Source organism: Vulpes vulpes, chromosome 3 (genome assembly GCF_048418805.1).
Source record: "Vulpes vulpes isolate BD-2025 chromosome 3, VulVul3, whole genome shotgun sequence".
NCBI lineage: Eukaryota > Metazoa > Chordata > Mammalia > Carnivora > Canidae > Vulpes > Vulpes vulpes.
In genome coordinates this window covers 89,414,957-89,427,084 of record NC_132782.1, presented here as the reverse complement: position 1 = coordinate 89,427,084, position 12,128 = coordinate 89,414,957, and the positions used below count along the sequence as shown (strand labels likewise).

Genomic DNA, 12,128 nt, shown 5'->3' with positions numbered 1-12,128 from the left:
TTTTTTTTAAATAAGGAGAAAAACAATAAAAATGGGACTGAATATATGTATTTTTCCAACTGCAGCCACCCAGATATCTAAAAGATTCTGGAATCAGAGGGCCTGGGTTCCAATCCCAGCTCTGCCAGAGCTATGCTATGTGTGACCTCAGGCAGATGCCTCCCCTCTCTGTGTCTGAGTCCCCTCATCTATGAAGACATCCCCATAGGGCTCTTGTGAGGATAAGTGAGGTCATCACTGAGTGTCTAGAAAGGAACCTGCTCTCCTGAGCCCTCAAGGGCCAGGCCCCATTCCCCACTCCACTGTTCTAGCTCTCAGAGTTCCCTGACTGCCCTCCTCTCTGCCAGGTCTGCCTTTAGTCTCTGAAATCCTCATGAAGACTTCAACCAAGGAGGGGGAGAGAGCAGAGAGGAAAGTGGGTGTGGGAGTGGCCCAGACTCTGGAGGACATAAGAAGTGCCTCCAGAGGAGGTAGGAAGGCACGGAGAGCTGCAGGGGGAGGAGGAGGGGCAGGGAGGTGTTCTTCTCCACCCAGACATCCTCACCCTTACTTGGAGCCCCCCGCCCCCTCTTCCACTATTCCTGACAGTTGGGCTCAGTCCTCTTTTTTTTTTAAGTTTTTATTTATTCATGAGAGACCTACAGAGAGAGGCAGAGACATAAGCAGAGGGAGAAGCAGGCTTCCCATGGGGACTCCAATGAAGGACTTGATCCCAGGACCCCAGAATCACAAACTGAGCCAAAGGCAGATGCTCAACCACTGAGCCACTCAGGAATCCCCAGGCTCAGTCCTCTATGGAGCCCACCCTACATGGACCTCCCTGGCCTCACAAACCTTGTCCCCAGGACCCACCAGGCCACTGGGGGACAGAGGGAACAGTTCCAGGGTCAGGCACCCACACCAGTGCCACCTCAACCTCCTGAAAGAAGACCCAGGGCTGGGGGATCCATGCCAACTTGAGGACTGTGCCCTCCCCCCCAGTCAGGGATCAGGGGGGATCAGGGTGCTTGGTTCCTCTGGTGACATATGTAGTGCACCAAAGCTGGACCTGAGGTGCCCTACAGAGAAAGGGTGCAAACAGGGGGTTCCATGCTTCCCTTTTTGCCCCCACTCCCACCCCCTAGCTTTCCTGGGGCCATGGAGATGGCAGAGAGGGAAAGCCTTTGGGTCTCATCAAGAGGAGTGCCCCCAAGGGGGAAGGACCCCACTGCCCAGGTGCAGAGAGAACATGATCCTCTGGCAGGTACTCCTATGTTGAGCTCCAAGCCCACCTTACTTGTCCCACTTTGTTTTTGTTTTTGTTTTTAAGATTTTATTTATTTATTCATGATAGAGAGAGAGAGAGGCAGAGACACAGGCAGAGGGAGAAGCAGGCTTCATGTCCGGAGCCTGACGTGGAACTCGATCCTGGGACTCCAGGATCACACCCTGGGCCAAAGGCAGGCACCAAACCGCTGAGCCACCCAGGGATCCCCACTTGTCCCACTTTGATCTCTCTCTTAGGCACTAGGTATAAGCCACAACCCCTGCCCAAACCCCTCCTTCCAGGGGGTGCCCCTCCTGCCCAGGGTTAATTCTCCAACCAGCCCCACCCCACAGGTGCCCAAGGCCCCCCAGCTCCCCAGGCACTAGCTGCTCCTGCCCAGTTCAGGGGTGGGGGTGGCCCTCAGGGTCATACTGGCCCGCCCTCTGGACTGGAGGGCTTCTCTGAGTGGTGCTGAAAAGACAGCTCCAGTCAGCAGCCTGCGGAGTCTGGAGGAAGCTCAGGAGGACCACCCTGTGCTCCAGGCTCTGGATGCAGGGTGACCAGTGACTGGGGGCAGGGTGGGGGTGCGAAGGGGGAGCTGAGACCAAAATCCAGGTCCCACCACTGCCCTGCTGGGCCCTCTCTGTGCCTGGCAGCCCCAGGGCCCCACAGCCCTCAGGCTCATGGAGAAAGCTATGACCCCATTTTATAGAAGAGGAAAATAGGCTTCTGAGAAGAGCCATGAGAGGGCAGTGAATGCTAGTTAGGGACATGTCTGCTGGAGTATCCAGGTGCAGTTCTGATGTTGGCCACTTAGGTTGGAGGGAGGAAGCCATGGAGTGAAGTGTTACCCCCTGAATCTGGGGAGCTGGCTTAATAGGTGTTCCCTAAAAGGCATTTCCACTTTCTGAATGTCTGAAGTTTTTCATGAGAAAATATCCGGGGAGAAATACACACTTACTGAGAAGGGCGCTTCGCCTGCCGCCCCCTCCCCAGGTCTCAGTTGCTGCTCCAAGTCACCCCTGCAGCCAGGTTCCCTGAGCCCTTCCAGAGATGGTCAGCAGTGGAGAGTCAGGTGTGTATGCATCTCTTCTTTATGTTCCACCTTGGGGCAGGCCTTGCTGCCTGTGGGCTGCCATCCCCACCACCGCAGCAACATCCCAGCTGGTGTGAGACCTCCAGCGTAGACACCTGCGGGAGCCCCCATGACAGGCAGACCCACACCCTGTCACAAGAATTGCCCTGGGGGCCTGAGATGGTGATAGGTTTTGCCACTCAAGGCCACCTGTGCCCTGAACAGAGAGAAAGCACACTGAGGCATCACTGTAGCCCTACACACATTGCCTTGGTGGCCCCAAGCCCTCCAGGGTCATGCTGAGATGGAGTCAGAGCAGCCCCTGCACACACGGCAACCTGCAGGAAGAGATGAATGAGCCGAGGCCCAGGACACTGAGGTGGGTGGGTGTGGAGACATCCATGGGGCCTGGCAGGGAGCAGCTCTGGCCTGGCAGGGAGGGAGCAGGGGGGCTCATGTGGGCACCATTCTCCTGCGCTGAGCAGGTGCTATACGCTCCTCACAGCTGCCCCATCTACAGAGTTGGAAACTGAGGCTCAGAGAGGTGGTGAATTGTTCAGGCCCTCGCAGCGTTTGTGCATCCCATCCTTCAGCCCAGCGCCAGGCCCTGGGTTCTGCAGTCAATTAGGTGGGGGCCTGGCCATTCCTGATGCTCCTCATCTCCACCTCGGGCCCAGGCTCTCATTCCCAGAAACGAAGAGTGGGTGTCTTTGCCGCCTGGATTTGGGGTGAGGGGAAACCCGTGTCTGGAGCGCCCTCTGCTGGGTGGTCTGTTTCTCATGGGGCCCCAGAGGTTTTAGAAAGGAGTTGGAATGGGGGGGGGGCAGGAAGGCACTCCCCACCCTGGGGTGTCCAAGTGAGACAAAGCAGGGTGAAAGTTGGCTTTAGACCAGAGGTCTTGAACTGACTGCCCCTGGGGCAGTTTGCTTAGAGATTGATATTGGGTTCAGGTCTCACCATGGAGGCCAGTATTTAAAAACAGAGATATCAGATGCATTAACTTCAGATCTCTTAAAATCAGAAGATCTGCACACTTCCCTGTGATAGGAGGAAGGAGGTGAGCATGGTAGGCCAGGTACCTTCCTGTTAGCCACAGACTGCACCAGTCCCTATTGCCCTGCCTCATTTAGTCGTGTAGCCCCGTGGGCATTTGCTCTCCCTCCTCGGCTGTCCAGAGGGCCTGGTACCTTCGGCTGCCCAGTGGCATCATAAGCCTATAGACCTAACCGTGCAAGGGCTACTGCTTCCTGGCTGAGGCAGCTATGCTTCCCCAGATAGGCCCAGCCCAGTGGATCCTCTAGCATGCCCAGGTGCACGTGTGCACACACACATACACACTCACAGGCGCACACACACACACATAACTGAGTGGGGAATCCAGCCTCTGATGGACTGATTCAACTTGCCCGGAGCAGGGGGCTGTCCTTGTGGACCTCATTGGACTTCTCTGGCTAGAGCACCCCATCCTGCTGATTGATGTCTCAGGGTCTCTGAAGGGTATCGAGGAACGTGTGACCTCCTTCCAAGGAGCTGCCGCTATGGCACAGAGAGAGATGGGAAGAGCAGATTTAAGCCGCCCTAGAATTTGCTTCCAATCACCAGGGAAATGGGTTACTGTGGTAGGTAGTGAACTGTTTGTCCCTAGAAGGGTATAAGCGGGGTCTGATGGCATTTATTCATTTATTTAGCAGATATTTATTGGTGGTAGGATGTGCCAGGCCCTGTCCCGGGTGTGAGGAATCCCGTGGTGAACGCCCTGGTCAGCCAGCGATGTCCTGGAGTGGACCGCCGGTGGGGACAGATGGCTGGCACACCTGTGACCTGGTAAATCCACAAACCACAACTGGCTCCTTGGGATGAGTAGTGGGAAGGTGCATGCCAGGCTGAGTGCTGGGGAAGAGCATCAGGGAGGTCCTGGTGCCAAGGCCCTGAGGCAGAGATGGCTCCATGAGATCCAGGGTTGGGAAGGAGGTGGACAAGCAATGGGACAGATGAAGCCAAAGGTGCAGGGCCTTTGGGCTGAGGCGGGGAGGAGGTTGGGCTCATTCCCATCTCTCAATTTCAGGGACCAGCTTATTAGAGTTGGAGCCCTTATGATCCTGTGGCCTCTGTTGGGGGTGATGTCTCTAGCTTGTTAAAAGCTCTGGGTGATTCTCTTCAAGGCAGCCATTCGTTAGTTCACTTATTCATCAGCAGACATCTCCAGAGCCAGCTGTGCTGGGGGCTGGGTGAGGAAAGACCTGGTCCCCGACCTCCAGGAGGGGCAGTGTGATAGGGTTGGGGAATAGAGACAAGCAGAGGGTACAAAGCCCCACTGGAGGTCAGGGAGGGCTTCCTGGAGGAGGTATCATCTGAACAGAGCTGTACTGGGACACAGTTCCAGACAGGCCAGACAAGCAGCCACACGGTGTGCTGAGGGCAGGGGGAGTAAGGGAAAGGGTCCTAACAAGGCCTGCAGCCCCTACAGCAGGAGCCCCTGAGCTCAAAGCTCCCTTTCACAAAGCCCCCTTTCACAGAAGGGGAGACAGAGGCCCAGGAATGCAGTGGGTCTGGCGCCCCTGTGGTCTGAATTGCCCCTGGCACCTTGTAACCGGGAGCAGACCTAGGGCTGATTCAAAGCTGACTCAGCTCCGGGCTCACGTGCGCGGGTGCATGCTTGTGCGTGGGATCTGTCAGCCCTGGGATTTGGGGCTCCCTCCCTCATTTGCTGAACAAGCCTCCTCAAGTTACTTAATCTCCCTGAGCCCCTTCACATCTGTAGGATGCGTGCTGCTCTCCATACCTGGCTGAGTTCTTGGAGGTGGTACAGGCCTGGCCCTTGCGTAGAGTGCAGGAGACTCAGAGGGAGTGTGTGACCCTGGGCCTCAGGCCGTCCCTGCTCTCCGTGCAGCCCACTCCCCACCCCAGGGGAAAGAACGCCTAGCATCTTCTCTTTTTTGCCCTCCCACCTTGCATGGCTATGGGGCAGACAGCACTTCACCATGAGGGAGCCTGAGGGACACTGAGGCCCAGAGATCGTGGGCTGCCAGCTTAGGTCACAGAGCAGGGGCCTGGCACCTTGAGCAGAGATGCCCCCATCACCGGGCTCAGAGTCCCTGGGAGCAGAGGCAGCCTGGCCGGATGGCAGACGCAGGCCAGGGTGTGGAAGGAAACTGCCCCACCCCCTGCCATCCCCTGCTACATAGGCGACCCCCCTCCCACCACCCCAGGCCTTCCCAGGGTCCAGGTCGGCTTGTCAGCCCCCAACCTCCCAGTGGACACAAAAGGCCAGGCCTCCCACAGGCGGGGGCGGGCGGGGGGGGGGGGCAGGGGCTCCTGGGCCAGCTGGGCTGTGGACACAGGGAAATACAAGGAGACAGGAAGGAAGCCGCACTGCTGGAGTCTGGGGCCACCATTGTCTCACCTGGGGGGGTGGGGGTGCTGCGATGGCCCCTCAGCTCAGGAGGGCCGCGGGCCCCACCCTGCTGTTGACTTCTCCACCCTGGCCTCTGTCCCTGTCTGTACAGGGATGCGATCCCTCTCTGGAATTCTACAGCAGGTGACAAGTGCCTGAACCCACTCATCTGAGCCTCACGGTCCCCTAGGAGCTGAGGGCTGCAGGTGTCCCCAGAAGCTCAGGAACCGGCCCAAGGTCACATATCAGGGCAGCAGGGCTGGGACCCAGGCCCTCCAAATGCCTGACATAGATGCATGGATGGTAGTTACAGGGGTGGGGTGAAGCCAGTGAGGCTGCCAGCTGTGCTCACTGTCCCCAGACCACATTTCCAGTGTTCCTCCCTTCCTCTGCACCCATCCTGCCCCCACTACTCACACATGCGTGCACACATGCACACACACACAGGCACAGCAGGGCTGGGAGCACGTCTCACATCCAGGTGGGACAAGGAGAAACAGGAAAGGCTCCTTCCTTCCAGCCCACAGGAAGCAGGGCCAGGAGGCTTCGGGACCTCCCAGCAGACAGTCCTGCACTGGGCAGGATGCTCCCCCAAGGGCTGAGCCAGAGGGGTGTGTATCCAAGGATCTTGCAAGGGCCGCTGGCCAGGAGCCCTCCATCATCTAGTGTCATCTGACACTGCTCCCCTCCCATGGAACCAGGGAAAGAGACCACCTTTGGGGCACGCAGGTCTCAGGGAGAACCCCACCCCATCTCTGGTAGGGGGTCTAGGACTGCATCCATCACCCCATCTCGCCCCATTCGGTCCCCCCATAGCAGCTGAGCCCCTGCAGCCTGCTCAAACTTTATTGAAGGTAGAGTGAGAACCACAGCCCCCTCCCCTCAGATCCCTGGTGGGCTCCACTGGACAAGGAATGGTTGATGGCCCAGGCTCCCTCTGGGGACTTCGGGCACAGCTCAGTGGCCCCCGTCCCTGCAAACATCCAAGACACCCGCCTGAGCCCCAGAACCCGCCCCAGACCCCAGCCCAGCCTCGGGGGTGGGATGCAGGCAGTGGGCTCTGCTCCCTTGGGCTTGCAGAGGTCCAAGCCTGTGGTCTCCCTCCCAGGCTGCTTGGGCCTGTGGGGTCCCAGGGTTGAGGATGCCCAGCCAAGTCCCCCGTGCGGCCGGGGGAGGGGGACAGATACATTACCACCAGCTCAGGTCCCTTCTGGCCAGCTCCACCTGGGCCAGGCGGTGGTCACTCAGCACCTGCACCCGGGTGATGGCAGCCAGCGGCCTGTGGCGGTGCGCAAACTGTAGCACCTTGTGCTCCTGGGCGTGGACGTGGAAGTGCTCTGCATCTGAGCTGACCTCCATCTGGGGACGGGAGGCCGGTGACCCACGGCCCGCCATGGAGCCCGGCGCCCCTCACCGTGTGGAACCTGCCGCATCATGCAGGTCGGCCCCAGATGGGAGCTCTGAGCCCCAGCCTTTCCCTCTCTCTGAGGGGTGTGCCCACCCACACCCAGCAGGGAGGCTTTAGGCTGGTCTTTACCTGAAACACGCACAGTAAAGCCGGGGACACAGCATCCTTCCCAGAGAGCGGCAGGATAACCCTGACACCTCTGCAGGTACCCCTCAGCCCCCTCACCCCCAAGGGCCTCCCCTCCCCTGCCCCCATCACCTCAAAGGGCTCCCCCAGCACCAGTGGGAAGACGCTGGACACCTCCTCCTGGCCCCAACGGCCACCCTGGAAGGTGTTGCCCACCACGGTGGCGCTGGAGAACCGGGGCTTGAGGTGGAAGGCGATGTCCCCCGCCTCGGACAGGAAGTTGATCTCAAACCTGGGGGGTGTCACAGGAGTTGTGAGACAGCAGATGGGCGGGTAGTCACCCCGCCCAAGGCTGAGAGGGGGCCCCAGGGAGGGCGGTGACCCTTACTTGTCCTCTCCAGAGTCAGAGTGTCCCTGGACCAACAGGCTCCAGCCAGGGGCCAGGCCACCCGCACAGAAGGCTTCAAACTGCATGCAAAAGGGGGACACAGTGTAAGCCACTTGTCCAGGGGGTCCCAGCCAATCTCACCCCCAGCGCATGCTCCTCCCCAGGACCCTAGCCCTCAGAGCAGGGTGGTAGGGATGCCAGCGCAGTAGGGGTTCTCCACCCCATGCCCCCTCAGCCCGCAGGTATGGGGAAGGAGCACTGGGGATTTGGGGAGTCAGTCCCCCGACTGGGCCTGCTCCCTTCTTACCCACCTGCAGCGCCATCCTGCCAGCTTCTGAGGGCAGGGAGCCTGAGCCAGGGCATATAGGCAGGTGGGCCGGGCTGGCTGGGCGGGGTGCAAGAGCCCCACCCCGGGGGCAGTAGGCAGGCGGATCCGCCCCCCACCCACCCCGAACCGCCCCCGCCCCTCTGCTTCTCTCCTCATTATCAGCAGGTGCACCATTCAAACACCAGAGACAGGGGGGCCGGCCCTGGCCCCTTCCCCACCCCCACTTCACTTTTTAGAGTCCTGGGAAAGCACTATTGCCTCCCACCGCCAGCCACTTCCTCTGGGCTCCCAGGGACCCAAACCCTCATCGCTGCTCAAGTGACGGGGGCAAGCCTACCAACACTGCCTGGGCCTTCTGGGGGCCAAGCTTGTGTCCCCCCCCCCAGCCCAGCCCCACACCCACACCCCCACCCCTGCCCTGCTCCAGCCAGCTCAGCTGGCCCCATGGGGCTCTGTGCTGGGATTAGGCTGGGGCTGTGGTCAGCACATTCCAGGGCTCTGGCTGTTGGAGTGGGGGAGGGCCTTTCCCACACCCCAACGCCCCTCCTGGCCTGGTGCCTCAGCCCCTCTCAGCTGGGCTGAGGAGGAGGCCAGGGTGGGGTCCCCGTAGAGTGTGTAGGAGAGATGGGCCGGGTCTCCCCAGGCTTTGGGGCCAGCTGTGGTCCTGCCTGGCTGAACTGTCCAGGGAGCTGGCCCAAGGGAGAGCCAGTCTGGGCCCGTGGAGCACCAGGGCTGCTACGTGCGGTGAGTGCTGTGGGCGTCTGGGCATGTGGTGAGTGCGGGATCCTGTGGACAAGCAAGTGTCTGTGTACATGTGAGCCTATGCGTGTGTGAGGTGTCGTGTGCAAGTGCATGTGTATGTGGCTCCAGCACCCCTGCTGTTTCCCTGCCCAGGGCATCTCAGGTGGACGGGCCCTCATCTGGATGCCCAGGCCTCGGGGGTAACCCAGATGCATGTAACCCCATCATTCCCTCGGCCCCTGCAAATCCTGCTTGGCTTTCCCCCGTGCGGGGCAGTCTGGGCCGAGGAGGGGCGGGCATGGGGGGGGCGGTGGGGTTCGGGGGGATGATGCTAAGGCTGGGAAGGGACACCCTTTGGTGCTGCAGGGCGCTGCTGTCCTCCTGGGCCTGCAGGGGGCAGTCCTGAGCAGCAGAGGTGCTGCCCCATGAGCCTTCCTGCTGTGGTGCCTTGGCTCCAGCACCTGGCCTGCCTTACAGAGCAGAGTCCCAACCCAGCCCCGCCATCCTGGAGTTCCGGAGCTGCAGACCCCTCACACCTACCTCCCCACAAGGGCACAGGGAAGGGAGGCCCTGCCACGGTGGGCCAGCAGGAGGATGATGCTTAGCCCTGCCCCCTGTCCCCAGGGTGCTGGACCTGGGCAGTTAAGGGGTCCCGAGAAGGCTTGAGCTAGCAGCCTCTGGACCTTGGTCTTCCCAGCTGTGCACTGGGCTCAGCCGTCCCACTCTGCAGTGCTGACCTCTGCCGCCCATGCCTGTCCCCTCAGTGGGGGAGGGTGGCTCAGGGCAGCCACAGCCCTGGCTGGGCACAGGAACTTTGCTTTGCAGTCAGCAGGGGCCACTGGTGGAGGGATCTTGGGAGTCAGCTGCCTAGAGCCCCAGCCAGGCATCAGGGAGCCTGCGAGAGGGGCTTGTCCCCCATACTTCCTGGACAGAAGGTCCAAGTCTTCTTCCTGGTCTGGGGTGAGGAGGCCTGAGGGGCCCCTGATTCAGGCAGGCCTGTCTCTGAGTCTCAGCCTCCCCAGTTGGGCAATGGCAGTTTGCGGAGGGGGCTTCCAGGGGGCAGGGGGTGAGCCTGGTCCCTTCAGCGCCAGCCTGGAGACCCCAGAAAGGCCCACCTGGATGAAGCGGGCTCTGGGCCTCCACACGCATGTGTGCCTGGCACGAGCATACACCTGGCCAGGATGTGGTCTTCCCCTGCCTGGGCTTTGGAACCTGTCCCATGAGGGGTGGGAGCCAGAAGCAGCCAAAGCTCTCAGCGGCAGGGCCCCAAAAGGCCTAGATGGGGCTGGGGAATGGAGAGAGGGACAGTAAGGCCCCGTGTGGCTGACCCATCCCTGCAGGCCCACACCCCCCCCCCCCCTAGTGTCACGGAGTCCAGGTTGGACCCCAGCCAGGCCTCAGGGGTCGGGGGCAGCAGTGGGCAGTGCCCCCCTTCCCTGGGGTTGCTGGTCGAACAGGGCTGGGTGTCGTGGCCTGGACCCTGGGAGCAAACAGACCTGCTTGTCCAGGTGCCACCCCTGACCCCCTCCCGGATGTGCGGTTTTGCCCTGGGCTGTTGACTTTTGCAGCTGAGAGCAGACAGCAGGGTCTCCACCCAGGAAGGCTGAGGATCTTCACTCAGCCGGACAGGGGGAGGGGGCGTGTCAGGGTTGGCTTCCTGGAGGAGGCGGCACCTCTAGCAGGTCTTGAAGAATGAGTAGGACTCGGAATGGTGCTGGAGGGTGGGGTCACAGTATGAACGGGGCCTGGCCCAGCCCTGGGGCACGGAGATGAGCCCAGGAAGGATCTGACACATCTTCAGGACAATTTGTGAGGACCCGTGGCCTCCCGTTGTGGGAAGGCAGCCCAACGTCCCCGGGGTCCCTGGAGCCAGGCATCAGGACACCAGCTGTCTAGGACAGAAGGAAGCCACCAGAGCCTAAGGTGAGGTGTGGTGATGCCTGAACGCGGGTGCCCAGCCCAGTGCTCTTCTCAGCCCCCCATCGCTCATGTCCTGCCCCCCACCCCAGCGCTAGCGCCCAGCAGGCCCTGCAGTGGGCGGTTGATTCTAGGTCGCTGGGGGGCTCGAGCCAGACCAGGCTGCCCTCAGAGCCCTCCCGTGACCCCTCGCCATCCCCAGCCCACATCTGGAACCACTCTGGGATGGCGAGGTCCTCACAGAAATTCTCGGCCCCCGTCTGGCAAGGGGGCAGGGGCAGCGCCGGAACCCGGACACATGGACTCGCTGGCCCTTGGCACGTAGCGGCTGGCTCTTTCCCTCCCAGCTGGGGCTGTGACCTGAGTGTGCATTCTGGGTCAGCAGGGAAACCATCGTGGGGAGCGAAGGCAGTCAGGAGGCACCGTGCCACCCTTGCACAGATGGGGAAACCGAGGCCCAGGGGCCTGCATGGGCAGCAGCGGAGGTGGGGGTGGGCACCTAGCTGCCCCATGGAGGCTCCTCGTAGGGCCTCGCAAAAGCCAGGAAGGGCGGATTTGGGGCTGACCAGGACCCTAGGGCTCCAGGGAGACCATAGCAGGGTCCCCCACTCCCTGGTGCTCCCTCGCCTGTCCCTCTGAATCCCCAGCCAGCTATGTCCGGCCACCACACGCTCACAGCTCAGCTCTGGCTCCAGAAATCGCTCCTGGCTCTCTCCATCCTCTGAATGCCCTCTCACTCGGGCGGAGGTCATTTTAACCCCAGGCCATTCATGGAGGCCCTGCTGTGTGCCAGGAGCTGCCCAGTTCCCTCTGGGGTCAGTAGGGAGGAGGCGGGTCTGAGCCCGACCCACGGGGCCCCTTCTCTGGCTCCGTGTGGATGGAGGCCCCCTGCCCAGGGCAGGGAGGTGGGGGACTGACTGGGGAGCTCGGCTCATCATGGCTATGATGGCTGTCATGCTTAGCGCCACTTTGGGTGCCTGCCACTTGTGCCTCTGCCGAGAGGGAAGCAACCTGCTGCTCATCTGCTTGCTCAGCGCGTGTTTGTTGTGCACCGGTCATGTGGCAGGTCCTGAGCAGGTTCACAGGCAGATAGGCAGACATGGTCCGTGCCCTTGCAGAGCTCCCAGTGTCTGAGGGAGGAGGGCAGACATTAAATGACAAATCCAACATCACATTATCCAATTATCAGGTTCTGAAGCTGAATCTGGGGAGTGACAGTGGTATAAGGGGATCCTGACCTGATACCAGGGGATCAGGGAGACTTCCTGGAGGTGACTTTGAACTGAACCAAGGAGAGGAAGGGCTCACCAGAAGGGGTGGGGGGGGGGAAGAGTGTGGCCAGCAAAGGAAACAGCATGTGCAAAGGCCCTGGGGAGGGCAGAGCTATGGGAGTACGAAGGGCCAGGATAGGGCGGAGGAAGGCATGTCCCCATCCCACCTTTGCTGCCTGGCTGGGTTCCAGCCCTCCCCAGCCTCTCCTGCCAGGCGCCACCCGCCCCTCCCCT

General features: G+C 61.1%; 1 protein-coding gene across 1 annotated transcript; it reads right to left on the bottom strand.

The window, feature by feature from the left end:
• Positions 1-6,903: 6,903 nt before the first annotated feature.
• On the bottom strand, positions 6,904-7,723 carry GRIFIN (galectin-related inter-fiber protein). Its single transcript, XM_026011406.2, has 3 exons — positions 7,638-7,723; positions 7,382-7,541; positions 6,904-7,074 (listed from the first exon to the last, which is right to left on the bottom strand). Exons 1-3 carry the CDS (start codon positions 7,721-7,723, stop codon positions 6,904-6,906), a joined length of 417 nt encoding a protein of 138 aa, XP_025867191.1.
• Positions 7,724-12,128: the final 4,405 nt, after the last annotated feature.